We start from the raw sequence: 13,653 nt of genomic DNA on the forward strand, positions 1-13,653 counted from the left end.
GTAGGGAATCCTCGCGCCCCCCACCATATAGAGGCAGGACACCCCTGGGCCCCATCCCTGGCGCAGGCAGAATGCCAGCCTGGCACCTTGGCACTGCCAGCCTGACACCATAGCAGTGCCTATGCCAGGCTGGCAGTACCGCCAGGGTGCCAAGCTGGCAATGCCAAGATGCCTGGGTGACACCAGCTGTGCCCAGAGGCCGACCACCTGGGGGGTTCCAATCACCTGGAAAAACCCCTCCCCCGCTACAAGTGGCATTCCGCATGGTCCCCGTTACGCATGGTCCCTGTTGTTGGGATCAGTGCTAAATGGCACCCAGCTGCGTTCTCCTTGGTGAGGCCAATAGATGCCAGGTGCCCATTCGATCTGGCAGCACTTAACTGTGCGAGACTGGGTCCCACCCATTATGGGCGGGATCCACATCGTGATATCTTGGGAGATCTCGAGGCGCAACGACCATCAGGAATCCCGGAGAGGCCTCTCCCGGGATCTACCGGCCACGTCTTGTCCAGATTCCAGCGTGGTGCAGCCGGTAGATTGCGCCCATTGTGTTTAAACCTAAGTAATCAGGTCATGGGATTTGAGTGGGATAAGGATGATGTAATTGATGGGAGAAGCCGGGGGCTGAGGCAGTCAGGTTTAGAGTCAGTCAGTTTAGATTTGGCTGTGGACAGAACAGCAGGTTACGGAAAGCGTTGTCAAGTTAAACAGTGGGTTGACACAGACAAGAATCTACAGGCTGTTTCCTGAAGCATCTCTCTCTCTCTCTCTCCCTTTGTCCCTCCCTCTCTAAGACATCTCTATACAGCACGTATCCTTGTGTTTGCTAATGGTATTTAAAAGTCTGTTTTGACCGGTGATGGGTTTTGTTTCATTGGAGATAAAGATGATAGAAGTTAGGAGTTAACGTGTTTCATTTTATTGTTAAGCATTGTTTAACTGGTAATTGGGAGCTATTTCTCTTATGATAAAGTTAGTTTAGTACTGTGTTAATAATAAGTTTGTTTAAATATACCATATCCCTGTTTGTGTTGTGTGTGGAATCACTCCTGGAGAGAAGTATCCTTTCCTCATAGCTTTACAATTTCAAAGATATTGGGAGTTCTGACTGGTATCCTTAGGGTCTGGTCCAGGATCCTAATACAGTGCAACACAGTCACTGGTATTTTTCCATCTTGCAAGATAAGATGGCACACATTAGAAGGAAGCAGAGCAGAGGCTGCATCACGGGTAAGGATGAGCCTTACAGAAGGGATACTTCATCTCATCATGGGATTAGCTGTGAAAGAGCTGGTGGCATCTAGTGTTGCTGACAGCATTGAGGATCACAGTTTATTCCTGCCTTTTCAAATCCCAGCTCACCCCTATCTTTCTGGCATATGGTGTGATTTTTCTGTTTTCAGACACCCAAAAACAGCCGCCCATCAGCCACAGAAACCACAGGAGGAGGGGAAGAGAGTAGCAACTCAGATTGAGCAAGTCTTGACAGTCAATCCGGCACTCGCAGCCACCAGGTCAAATACAGGCACTGCACATACTTGGGAGGCTGGTATAGAGTTGGAATCAGTATGTTGAATTAGTGGGCACGAGTGGGTTTCAGCCGGGCGAAGGGTAAATGATAGTCCATTTGACAGCTCATCGTAGGGCGAGATGACAGTATCGTCCTGCTGCAGGGGACTCAGGGGAACTTCAATAGGGCAGCATTTAGGATGATAATGCACGTTGAGTTGCAGGGTGCATTGGCTGGCCAGCCAGAGAGCATCAAGTCACTGTCAAAGAACATGAAGGAGTCTGGCTCCAACTAGACAGAGTTCATGACGCAGAGCTTGCCCTCTCTGTGGCCTCTGCTGCACCTCCCTTCCTTTCTGCAGGCCAAGAAACACTGCGACTACTGCCCCTATACCCTTTGCAGCCTTTGTCAGGGCAGATTACCTAATCATCTGCCGTCCTTGTGAGCTTGCAACACTCCCTGCCAGATGCAGGAACTCAACACAAAGTCCACAAAAAACATTCGGGTGAGTATTTTGAGAGATTTTGCAGTAGAAGGCTTTAAAAATCACCTTACCTGGAAATTTGATAATTGGTGCTTCAAGTAATGCTAGTTCTGTGTCTCGTGCAGCTGAATGCCAGAAGCAGCAAAATAGTACTCGCACCCCAGAAGGGAAGCAGCTTCAGTGGCACGAAAGACTGTTTTAAAACGTAATGGAATCTCCAATGGAGAAATTTATGTAGACTAATTATTATAGTCCAACAATGCAGAGTAAGGGGACGAGTAGCAGAATGGATTGTTAGCAGGTTTCAGGACAGAAAGCAGAAGTGGGAATAAAGGATGGTTATTCAGAGAGGTGAAGGGTGGGAAGTGATGTTCCACAGGGATCACCGTTCAGGTCACTGCTGTTCATAGTTTTCATTAACAGTTTAGACTTTGGAATCAAAACCGCAATTTCTAAATTTGCAGAATATACGACATTGGGAGGATTGTCAATACTTAGGAAAACTGCAGCAAATTACAGGAGGACATTAATAAACTTGCAGAGTGGGCACATAATTGGCAAATGAAGCTCAATTCCAATAATTGTGAGGTAGTATATTATAACAGAAAGAATATTACCTAGGTAAGCCAGAGGAACAAAGGATCTCGGAATACAAATACACCAATCACTAAAGGTTGTGCAACAGGTTACCAAGGCCATAAAAATAACAAACCAAACACAAGGTTTATTGCTAGAGGGGTAGGATTAAAAAGTAGAGAAGTTATGTTGAACCTGTATCAATCCCTGGTTAGACCATACTTTGAATATCCCTTGTTGCTCTGGTTACCATATTAAAAGACAATGTGGAGGTACCGGAAAGAGTGCAGAGAAGATGTGCAAAAATGATACCAGAGATCACAGGATATTCATGTCAGGAAAGAATGAACAGACTGTGTTTCTTTTCTCTTGAAATTAAAATGATCAAAGGTTTTGATAGAGTCGATACAGAGAGGCAGCTTTCTATTGTGGGGAAAAGTATTTTAAGATAATCACCAGGAAATCTATGAGGAATTCAAAAGGATGGTGAGAATATTGAAATGGATGCATTTCAGGTGGAGCTAGAAAGCATGTAGGGAAAAGGGAATAAATGGTGACACCGATAGATTTAGATGAGAAAATATACGCAATGGCTGGAGTGCGGCATATAGTGCTGGCATGGACTGGTTGGACCAAATGCCCTGTTTCTGTGCCATATATCCTATGTAATGCTATGTAACTGGTGGCGGCTTCCTGGATTTATAGTTACACTGAGCCAAATGAGTTATGATAAGTTGTAAGAGATAGTAAAGTAAGTAATATAATGTTTATGATTTATTCCTGGCCATATATTGCCAGGAATATGGCGTTGAGAATCAGCCGTAGTCATATTGAATGGTGAAGCAGGCTCAAAGGGCCAAATGGCCCACTCCTGCACTTATTTTCTATGTTTCTATGTCCGCCTTGTTCAGTGATAGTACTCTCACATCTGAGTCAGCCAGTCATGGGTTTTAACCCCAGACACATGGGCATGTGAAGTATGCTAGTACTCCAATCCAGTACTGATGGAGGTAGTACTCCAATCCAGTACTTAGGGAGTTAGTACTCCAATCCAGTATAGGTTCAATTCCTGTACCGGTTGAGATTATTCATGAAAGCCCGCTTTCTCAACCTCGCCCCTCGCCTGAAGTGTGGTGATCCTCCGGTTCATTTACCACCAAAAAGGGAAAAACAGCCTGTGGTAATCTGGGACTATGGTGACTTTACTTCAATCCAGTACTGAGGGAGTTAGTACTCCAATGTAGTATTGAGGGAGTTAGGATTTCAATCCAGAGCTGAGGGAGTTAGTCCATCAATCCAATACTGAGGGTGTAAATACTTGAATCTAGTGCTGAGGGAATTAGTACTTCAATCAAATTTGGCTTAGCCAAATCTGCTCTCTCAAATGGACCTAAAAGATGCCATGGCATTATTCATAGAACAACAGCAGAGTAATTCAGGTTGATATTTATGCCTGAATTCACTCAACTGAAAGAAAATGATCTAGTTATTTATCTTGGTGCTGATAGCAAGGTGTGAAACTGAAAGAAAATGATCTAGTTTATCTTGGTGCTGATAGCAAGGTGTTGTGATATAGAGTCATAGAGGTTAACAGCATGGAAACAGGCCCTTCGACCCAACTTGTCCATGCCACCCAGTTTTTACCACTAAGCTAGTCCCAAGTGCAAAATACCTGCTGTGTTTCCAAACAACAATAGGAAATACACTTCAAACATTCTTTATTGACTAAAATGCTTTTAGAATGTGTTGAAGCTATGAAAGATGTTATCGAAATGCAAGTGTTTTTTTGGGGGTAAGAGACTAAGACCTTGCGTTGTACATTTTTATAATATATAGTGTCATGTGAGAGTACCTTTAAGAAATGGGTGTTCAGAATGGGTGTATATATAAATATCTGTAGTGAGAGTACCTTTAAGAAATGGGTGTTTATAAATGGGTGTGTACATAAATATCTGTAGTGAGAGTACCTTTAAGAGAGTACCGTGGGTAGCATTGTGGATATAACAATTGCTTCACAGCTCCAGGGTCCCAGATTCGATTCCGGCTTGGGTCACTGTCTGTGCGGAGTCTGCACATCCTCCCCGTGTGTGCGTGGGTTTTCTCCGCATGCTCCGGTTTCCTCCCACAGTCCAAAGATGTGCAGGTTGGGTGGATTGGCCATGATAAATTGCCCTTAGTGTCCAAAATTGCCCTTAGTGTTGGATGGGATTACTGGGTTATGGGGATAGGGTGGAGGTGTGGACTTGGGTAGGGTGCTCTTTCCAAGAGCCGGTGCAGACTTGATGGGCTGAATGGCCTCCTTCTGCACTGTAAATTCTATGATGATGAAGAAATGGGTCTTTACTACTGCAGTAATGTCAGAGAGTGATTGGAGCTGAAGCCAGACAAAGCAGGTGTACTGTTGATCTCTCTGCCTTAAAATACTATCTCTTGTTCACTTGGTGAATTCAGAATTATAAATGTTCTCAGTCGTGAATGTAAACCTAATGTGCTTCTGTTAAAAGGTGTTTCTTTTGTCTTCTGGATGTTGTTTGGCAAGGTATTAAGGATTACTTAGTGTTGTATTCTTTAGGGGTTGTATTTGAATTGATGGTTGCTAAGATGTTCACTGTATGTTTTAAAAAGGTTAACTTGAGTTCATAGAATAAACATTGTTTTGCTTTAAAAAAATACTTTTCCATTTCTGCTGTACCACACCTGTAGAGTGGGCCATGTGCTCCCCATACCACAATCTATTAAAAGTTGTGGGTCAGGTGAACTCCATAATATACTTTGGGGTTCTCTAAACCCTGGCCCATAACAATAGATATATTCTTATTGCTTTTTCAAAATTAAAACTGGAACACAACTGAACAAGATCCTTAAAATGGCTGAACCTATATCTGCCTGTTGCCCCTGAACAAACAAATCCTATTTGCAGTGTCAGGAAATTCGCACCTCGTTATCTCTGAGGAGCCACTAATTGTAACTTATGGACTGTAAAGCCCAACTTCAAAGAGAGCCATTAAAGGCCATTTAAATTGATGATGTGGAGATGCCGGCGTTGGACTGGGGTGAGCACAGTACGAAGTCTTACAACACCAGGTTAAAGTCCAACAGGTTTGTTTCGATGTCACTAGCTTTCGGAGCGCTGCTCCTTCCTCAGGTGAATGAAGAGGTCTGTTCCAGAAACACATATATAGACAAATTCAAAGATGCCAAACAATGCTAGGAATGCGAGCAGTAGCAGGTGAATAAATCTTTACCGATCCAGAGATGGGGTAACCCCAGGTTAAAGAGGTGTGAATTGTCTCAAGCCAGGACAGTTGGTAGGATTTTGCAGGCCAGATGGTGGGGGATGAATGTAATGTGACATGAATCCCAGGTCCCGGTTGAGGCTGCACTCATGTGTGCGGAACTTGGCTATAAGTTTCTGCTCGGCGATTCTGCGTTGTCGCGGGTCCTGAAGGCCGCCTTGGAGAACGCTTACCCGGAGATCAGAGGCTGAATGCCCTTGACTGCTGAAGTGTTCCCCGACTGGAAGGGAACATTCCTGCCTGGTGATTGTTGCGCGATGTCCGTTCATTCGTTGTTGCATTCGTGCGACAACGAATGAACGGACATCGCGCAACAATCACCAGGCAGGAATGTTCCCTTCCAGTCGGGGAACACTTCAGCAGTCAAGGGCATTCAGCCTCTGATCTCTGGGTAAGCGTTCTCCAAGGCGGCCTTCAGGACCCGCGACAACGCAGAATCGCCGAGCAGAAACTTATAGCCAAGTTCCGCACACATGAGTGCGGCCTCAACCGGGACCTGGGATTCATGTCACATTACATTCATCCCCCACCATCTGGCCTGCGAAATCCTACCAACTGTCCTGGCTTGAGACAATTCACACCTCTTTAACCTGGGGTTACCCCATCTCTGGATCTGTAAAGATTTAATCACCTGCTAATGCTCGCATTCCTAGCATTGTTTGGCATCTTTGAATTTGTCTATATATGTGTTTCTGGAACAGACCTCTTCATTCACCTGAGGAAGGAGCAGCGCTCCGAAAGCTAGTGACATCGAAACAAACCTGTTGGACTTTAACCTGGCGATTTAAATTGATGACCAGGCTTATCAGCAAGAGAGTGAGGGCCTGCTGAGACAACAGCCCCCTCAAGCATACCTCAACTCAAAATGACTGGGACGTTTAGCTGCCTTTGAGACCCAGTTGAATTCCAGACGATGGATACACATTCTTTTTTGAAGACCTGGTGGATATGTGCAGTCAGGTGACATAGGCCTGTGGCTTGTTGAACAAATAACACTGCCTTGCTGAGTTCGAGAGCTTAGACTGCTCTTTATCATCTGACTGGAAAGCTTCATAGACAAGGAGCTCTGCCTAATGGGAAGACCTAGCCTATCTACACTGCTGGAAATTCTATACCATCGCCTCCCAGATTGATTCTTCCTTGTGTGCTTATCTCATTGCATTAAGTCAACCCCATCAAGACAGTTCATTATACAGCATCAGTTTTTCGCCTGCCGACCTCCGTGAAGGATTACCTCATTCGACTTTGATTCTGGACCTGGAACCCAGGCAAAACAATATTTATTTGCTCTATGGTCTCTGTACTTTAAAACCTTTTTTTCTCTATCCATTTTACTATATGAATGCAAAGGGGTGACATTGCAACCCTCTTTGTGTGAATGTGTGCGAATAAACTAATGCTTTGAGTTCATCCTATCTTGTGTTTTCTGTGGGGTAATTATGAAAATGAAAATCGCTTATTGTCACAAGTAGGCTTCAACGAAGTAACTGTGAAAAGCCCCTCGTCACCACATTCCGGCGCCTGTTCAGGGAGGCTGGTACGGGAATTGAACCGCGCTGCTGGCCTGCTTTGGTCTGCTTTAAAAGCCAGCGATTTAGCCCAGTGTGCTAAACCAGGCCCTTATATAATTAATAGAAGATTGGATCACATCTAAAAACCGAGGAGTTGGGGAAATATGCTACCACTTATAAAGAGGGAAACAAATCAAGAGCACTTTTCCGATTACGGTGAGAGGCAAATTGTTTAAATTAAACCTCTCATTCCCCTCCTGTCCGTAACATCTTTGAAAAAGTATTGCCGCGTAATATTTTGGTTCTCCAGAGCTGGATTTGGTGAGTTCTCTGAAGGTGTGCTGGGGAATCCCTCTGGGATGTTCCAAGGTAAGGCTTTAGCGGCAATTGTCCAGGAGGGCTAACCTCCCCTGGACAATTGCTTTGCACTGGGAACCATCTGACAAAGCGATGTCAATCACTAACTTCAATAGTCCTGTCAGCTTTACACCAATAGTTACTCTGAAAGAGTTTGAAGAAATAAAACCACTTCTGACATCAGTGTAACTATTTTTAACACCCAGACAAAGCCATGTATGAGACATCGCACCCCCCCCCCCCCACACTCCAGAACCCCCATCCTCCAACTAATCGACTCCCAGGGTATTCCTAACTCCTCCCCCCCCCCCCTTTAACACAAAGTGGGTGTGGCCTCTTAGCTAATTGGAGTTGCACTCTGCTGTGGCCTTCAAGGACTCTTTTGCTGCAGGTTCCAAGCAGCTCCAGCCAGCGGACGCTTGAAGGAAGTGAGCTTTAAACGCTTGTAATTCCAGCGGACCATGTCTTTAACCCGCTGGGTGGAAATTATTATTATTATTTTTTTAATGGTTTTATTGATTTTCATATTTTATGGTACATAATTTTGTCATCACTGACGGAGACAACGTTTGAATATTTACAAAGTTACTTCTGGGTGGAGGAGGGGGTGAGTCAGGACCCTCCTGAACAGAGTGAGACGAATGTACATACATACATGTTACGACCTGGAACCTTCTGGCTGCGGTCCTTATCTGGCCGTTCTGCCCTGTTTGGGCACTTGGTGTTGATCCTGGCGTGTGTCACCCAGCGTCCTTTTTTCTTACTCCTTCTATCTTGTTTTTGGCCCCCGCCTCCGCTGCTCTGATGCCTGCGCTCTGTGGTCTGCCCTGCAGGATTTTGCCAATGCGCAGTGAAGACTGGGAAAGCCCTCAATGCACCTCCTCGCTTGCTCCAAAAAACAATTCAAATTCAAATTGAACCCAATTCAAATTCAAATTGAATCCAATTCAAATTGAATCCAAATCAGGCCCCCACAAAAGAGACAAACTGGATCCAAGCTGATGAGAACAAGATTTGCACCTGAACATACGCATGGTCCGATGATTGATCTATATTGTTGTGGTAAACCACTGTATTGTATTGTACTGTTGTACTGTTACATGCCTGGGCTTGTCCCTGCTGGGTCTGAATCACTGTAGTATATCATCTGTGTATTGTGGTAAACTGCCACTGTATTATATGTAATGTGGTAAACTACTGCCTGCTGGCTCCGCCTCCCCCAGGCTCGGTATAAAGGTGGCTGGGCTCCGCCGCTGCCCCAGTTCGGGATCCGAGGCCAGGAGGCTTTCTGTTTAGTTTATTAAAGCCTCAGTTAGGTTCACCACTCGTCGTGTGTTCATTGATGGCATATCAATTGTAAAATTCAACCCAGAATATTGTTGGGTATTTTAGCACCAAGGTGCCTATACTTGCAGCTGTAGCAATCGTAGGTTTCCTTCAGCATAACATTTTTAGGTGAGTTGAAAATTCTGAAAGTGCTGACACAACCATCAACCTTGCCTGCCCCCTCTACTCTATATAAATACTCCTTGCTGCTGCTACTCGGAAAATTGGAACCAAGATTTTTAAGTCAACAGGTCAGAACCTAGAGATATACATATATATATATAGTGGCCATCTTTTTCTTATATAATAATCTTTATAATAATCTTTATTGTCACAAGTAGGCTTACATTAACACTGCAAAGAAGTTACCGCGATAAGCCCCTGGTCGCCACATTCCGGCGCCTGATCGGGTACACTGAAGGAGAATTCAGAATGTCCAAATTATCTAACTGTACGTCTTTCAAGACTTGTGGGAGGAAACGGAGCACCCGGAGGAAACCCACGCAGATATGGGGAGAACATGCAGACTCTGCAGAGTGACCTAAGCCGGAATCGAACCTGGCGCTGTGAAGTAACAATGCTAACCACTGTGCTACCGTACCGCCCATAGTGTTCGAGTATGCATAATTTTGATCCGTGTTGTTTACTGTTTCAATTCTTTTTTTTTACACAATTGACCTTCTACTATTTGCAAATGTAATGTACATACTTGTCAGTTTCTGCATTCTTGACTGGAAGCTACAAAGACTGTTATCAGTTGCCCCAATATGTAAATATATTTGGATGTCTAGTTTGGATTCCTGCAGCTCGGAGAGAAAATTATAACCAATCCAACAAAATATCTTTAACTGGTTCATATAGGAACAAAGGACAGGAACTTGGGAACAGGAGGAGGCCATTTAGCGCCTCGAGCCTGTTCTACCATTCAATAAGATCATGGTTGATGTGTGACCTAACTCCAATTACATGACTTTGCCCCATGTCCCTGAAAACCTTTGGATAACAAAAATCTATCAACCTCAATTTTAAAATAAACAGTTGATCTCGCATAAATGGCCACTTGCGGAAGAAAGTTTCAAACTTTGACCACGCTTAATGTGAAGAAGTGTTTCCTCGGGCTGAATTTTACTGACCGCCCGCAGATGGGAAAACAAGCAAGGCCCATAAATAATGCTGCCATGCCATTGGCAGTGTGCCCACCCTTGCCCTGCTATGATTTTACAGCCCACCCATGGCCCAGTTGAGATCTTTAAGTGGGCAATTAATCACCAGTTAAGGGCCTCACCTCAGCATCACTCTGATCTAATGGGTGTGTAACTTTGGCAAGTCTAAACCTGCAGGCTACTGGTCTGTGAAAGGGGAGTGCCTCCTTCCTGGGCCCCTGTGCAAATTATTGCGATCCCAGACCAGACCCCAACAGTGACTAGTGTACTGGACAGAGACCTCAATATTTTATTTTAATTTTGTAAGAATGTGAGGAAAGGATACCTCGCTCCAGGACTGATTTCGTGAAAAATAGGGATATGGTCCAAAGGCCATGCTGCGCCGGACAAGCAGCTCGCTGCGGCACATTGTGGCCATTGAAAGCCAGAAGACCCCACTCCTGGGATCTACCTGGCCCGCAACGCCTCGCGAGATTCAACGCAATCTTGCGAGAAGTTTCGATGTGAATCCTGCGCGCAATGGGCGGGATCACATTTTAGCAAATCTCCATAGCAGAGCTAGGCAGTAAGCCTCACTCTAATGTGCAGATTCCCGAGGTACCTGAGGTTTTGGGATTCAACCCTACTTCGTCAGAGACCTTGGGCGAGTGCCGTTCAGCACTGATCCCCACAAATGGGGACCATACGGAACAGCACTTGTCAGGGCCTCCCTGGGAATCTGAGGCCCCCAGTTGTATGCCTTTTGGGCAGAATGATGCCCTGGCACTGCTGGTGACACTCAGGTACCCTGGCAGTGCCTGCTTGGCACCTTGCCAGTGCCACCTGGCACTGCCAAGATGCCCAGGCGGTACTGCCATCTGGCAGGGGCACTGCCAACCAAGGTGCCAAACTGGCATTTTTTGCACACCCGCGATTAGGTTGGGGTTGCCCAGTGCGGGTGTTTGGGGTGGGTGGTCAGGTCAGGGATTGTTTCGGGGGCTTTGGAGTGTCGGAGGCCTCGGAGTGGAGCTCTCCACTGTACAAAACAAGGCTATGTGCGGCCTCAGCCGCGCATTCCCCATTCAGGCCCCTTATTCAACGCGAGTCACGTTGAATAGCCATGTGCTTCTCGGCACTGCGAGTGCCAGGAAACACACGGCTAAACATGCTCGCTGAGGGACTTTGTTTCCTTTTGGGAGAATCGCGCCCATGGAATATTAAAACAAACTTTATTACTAAAACAATATCTTTAATATCACACAAGAATATAGCTTACAATTACACCTTAAACAATGTTATTCAATACAGTGACATAATATTCCTTAACTGCTGTCTTTATTCCCACTCAAACAACAAAAAGACCATCTCAGCTCTTAATCCACTTTCAAATACAGTGAACATTCAGGAATACCTGTTGTACAGAAATGTTTGGATACTCTACTTTGGGAAAGAGAGATCTTTTGATACTGCTTTTAAAAGCACCTGAATCATGTCAGGAGAATGCAGAAACTCTGGCTGTATTGCTTCAGAAGCTGCTTCTCAGCTTGTTTCAGATCACCTTCCAATCACACAATTCTGAACTGCTTGGAAAGGAACTTCTAATCTGTCTACAGACATATCTGAAAGTGAAAGCTTGACCTCTGCTCACATCTCAAACGAAAATTCAACTAACTGTTTTTCTGCGAAATACCGTAGCTCCTCCTATTAATTAGAACATCTTAACAAGCTGAAACACAATTCCACAGGGAACCCCCTTAATACAAACAAAATTCCATTAGCCCAAGCTTTCACAATGCTGTAATTGTACCTCTGGCTCCCAAAACCTTTCACACCAGGATTCTTTAAAAACATTACAGCAGCAATCATACTCACACCGTAATCCAGGCTTTTAACCATTACTGCGGCAAGTGCAGATAATACAATATATCTGGAATTCCTACATTCATTGCATAATCAGAGCCCAGCCCCAGCCTCCATAATTTTGCCTCCCCACGTCCACTCTTCTCTTGCACCCCCGCTAGCCAGCCCTGTTCAGAATGCCGCAACCCTCCCAGCAGCGTCCAATATGCTGCTCTCCTGCAACACTGTCCATTATGCACTCCCACCACACTTCATCCACCCTTTGCATGCAGTTCCTGGTGGCTAATATATGTTGATATCACCAATGTTTTCAAAGCAAGAATACTTGTGCTACAATTCAGAATCTCCCTGTGGCTTACCTCTGCTGTGCAGTAAAGCTGGATCACTAACTGACTTTTAGCCTGTCTTCTCTGTCGAACCTTGACTGATGGGCGGCATTGTGGCACAGTGATTAGCACTGCTGTCTCACAGCGCCAGGGACCCAGATTCAATTTTGGCCTCGGGTGATTGTGTGGAGTTTGGACGTTTTCCCTGTGTCTGCATGCGTGGGTTTCCTCCGGGTGCTCCGGTTTCCTCCCATACTCCAAATGTGCAGGGTAGGTGGATTGGCCATGATAAATTGCCCCTTCGTGTCCAGGGATGTGTAGATTAGGTTGCGGGGTTACAGGAATAAGGTGGGGAAGTGGGAGTACTCTTTCAGTGGGTCGGTGCAGACTTGATGGACCGAATGGCCTTCCTCTGCACTGTCGGGATTCTATGATTCCATGACTGTGCTTCAAAAATATTCCTTTTCCTTTACCTCCACAAGGGAAAGCAATGGAATGCAATGAGGGAGCCAATGCTATTGCACAATCCATACAGCCTGTAAAATAACTACTAAAAGGATTGATCAATGTCCCATCATTTTGTAATCCAGCTAATAGAAGGACATTTGAGAATGGCCCTCAAGGAAGAACTGTGGCTGGTGCCTCTTAAAAAATGTTAATACAAATATCACCTGGTAAACTGCAGCCTGGACCATCCAACTTTAATAGCTGAAGGAGGAATGTGTTGAAAAACTTGCCTTCTATCTGCTGCCAAGGTGATATTTTGTTTTTTATAGTTATGCAATATATTTTGCACTCATTTGACAGGCAGTTGGTAAACACAGCTAAACGAGGACAAGGTTTCTTCAAACGCTTGAAGAGAGAGGAGGAGGAGAAACAAAGTGTGCTGCTAATGGAGCAGAAGAAACTAATGGAGAAACGCAGTAAAGAATTGCAACCACCCAAGTTCTCTTCAGATGAGGAATCGGAAGAAGAGCAAGAAGAATTAAAGCGGTAAGTGATTCTTTGATATTCTGAGAGGCATACAATGCTGATTTGATATAACTACATTTCACTGTTAAACCTTCACCATTTTCTGTTATCATAAATAGTGCTCGAAATTCCTCAGGAGAGAAATTTGCTTCAAACTTATTTTTATTTACAGTGAAAGAAACAAGGTTATATTTTATTCTAAAGATGATTTTCTATGTGTTAAGTTTCTGCAGTTTTCTGTATAGGTTATGTGTCTGCCTTGGCATCCTTGGCCTGCAATGTTCTAGGGAGCA

At 44.8% G+C, this 13,653-nt stretch overlaps 1 protein-coding gene across 1 annotated transcript in view; it reads left to right on the forward strand.

Moving 5' to 3' along the window:
* LOC140409034 (coiled-coil domain-containing protein 60-like) overlaps positions 1–13,653 on the forward strand; it is a 128,529-nt gene that overhangs the window by 49,355 nt on the left and 65,521 nt on the right. Inside the window, exon 5 of the mRNA XM_072497072.1 lies at positions 13,196–13,381. Coding sequence (XP_072353173.1) covers positions 13,196–13,381 — 186 coding nt within the window. The remainder of the gene's footprint in view (positions 1–13,195; positions 13,382–13,653) is intronic.

This window comes from Scyliorhinus torazame, chromosome 1 (assembly GCF_047496885.1).
Source record: "Scyliorhinus torazame isolate Kashiwa2021f chromosome 1, sScyTor2.1, whole genome shotgun sequence".
Taxonomy (NCBI): domain Eukaryota; kingdom Metazoa; phylum Chordata; class Chondrichthyes; order Carcharhiniformes; family Scyliorhinidae; genus Scyliorhinus; species Scyliorhinus torazame.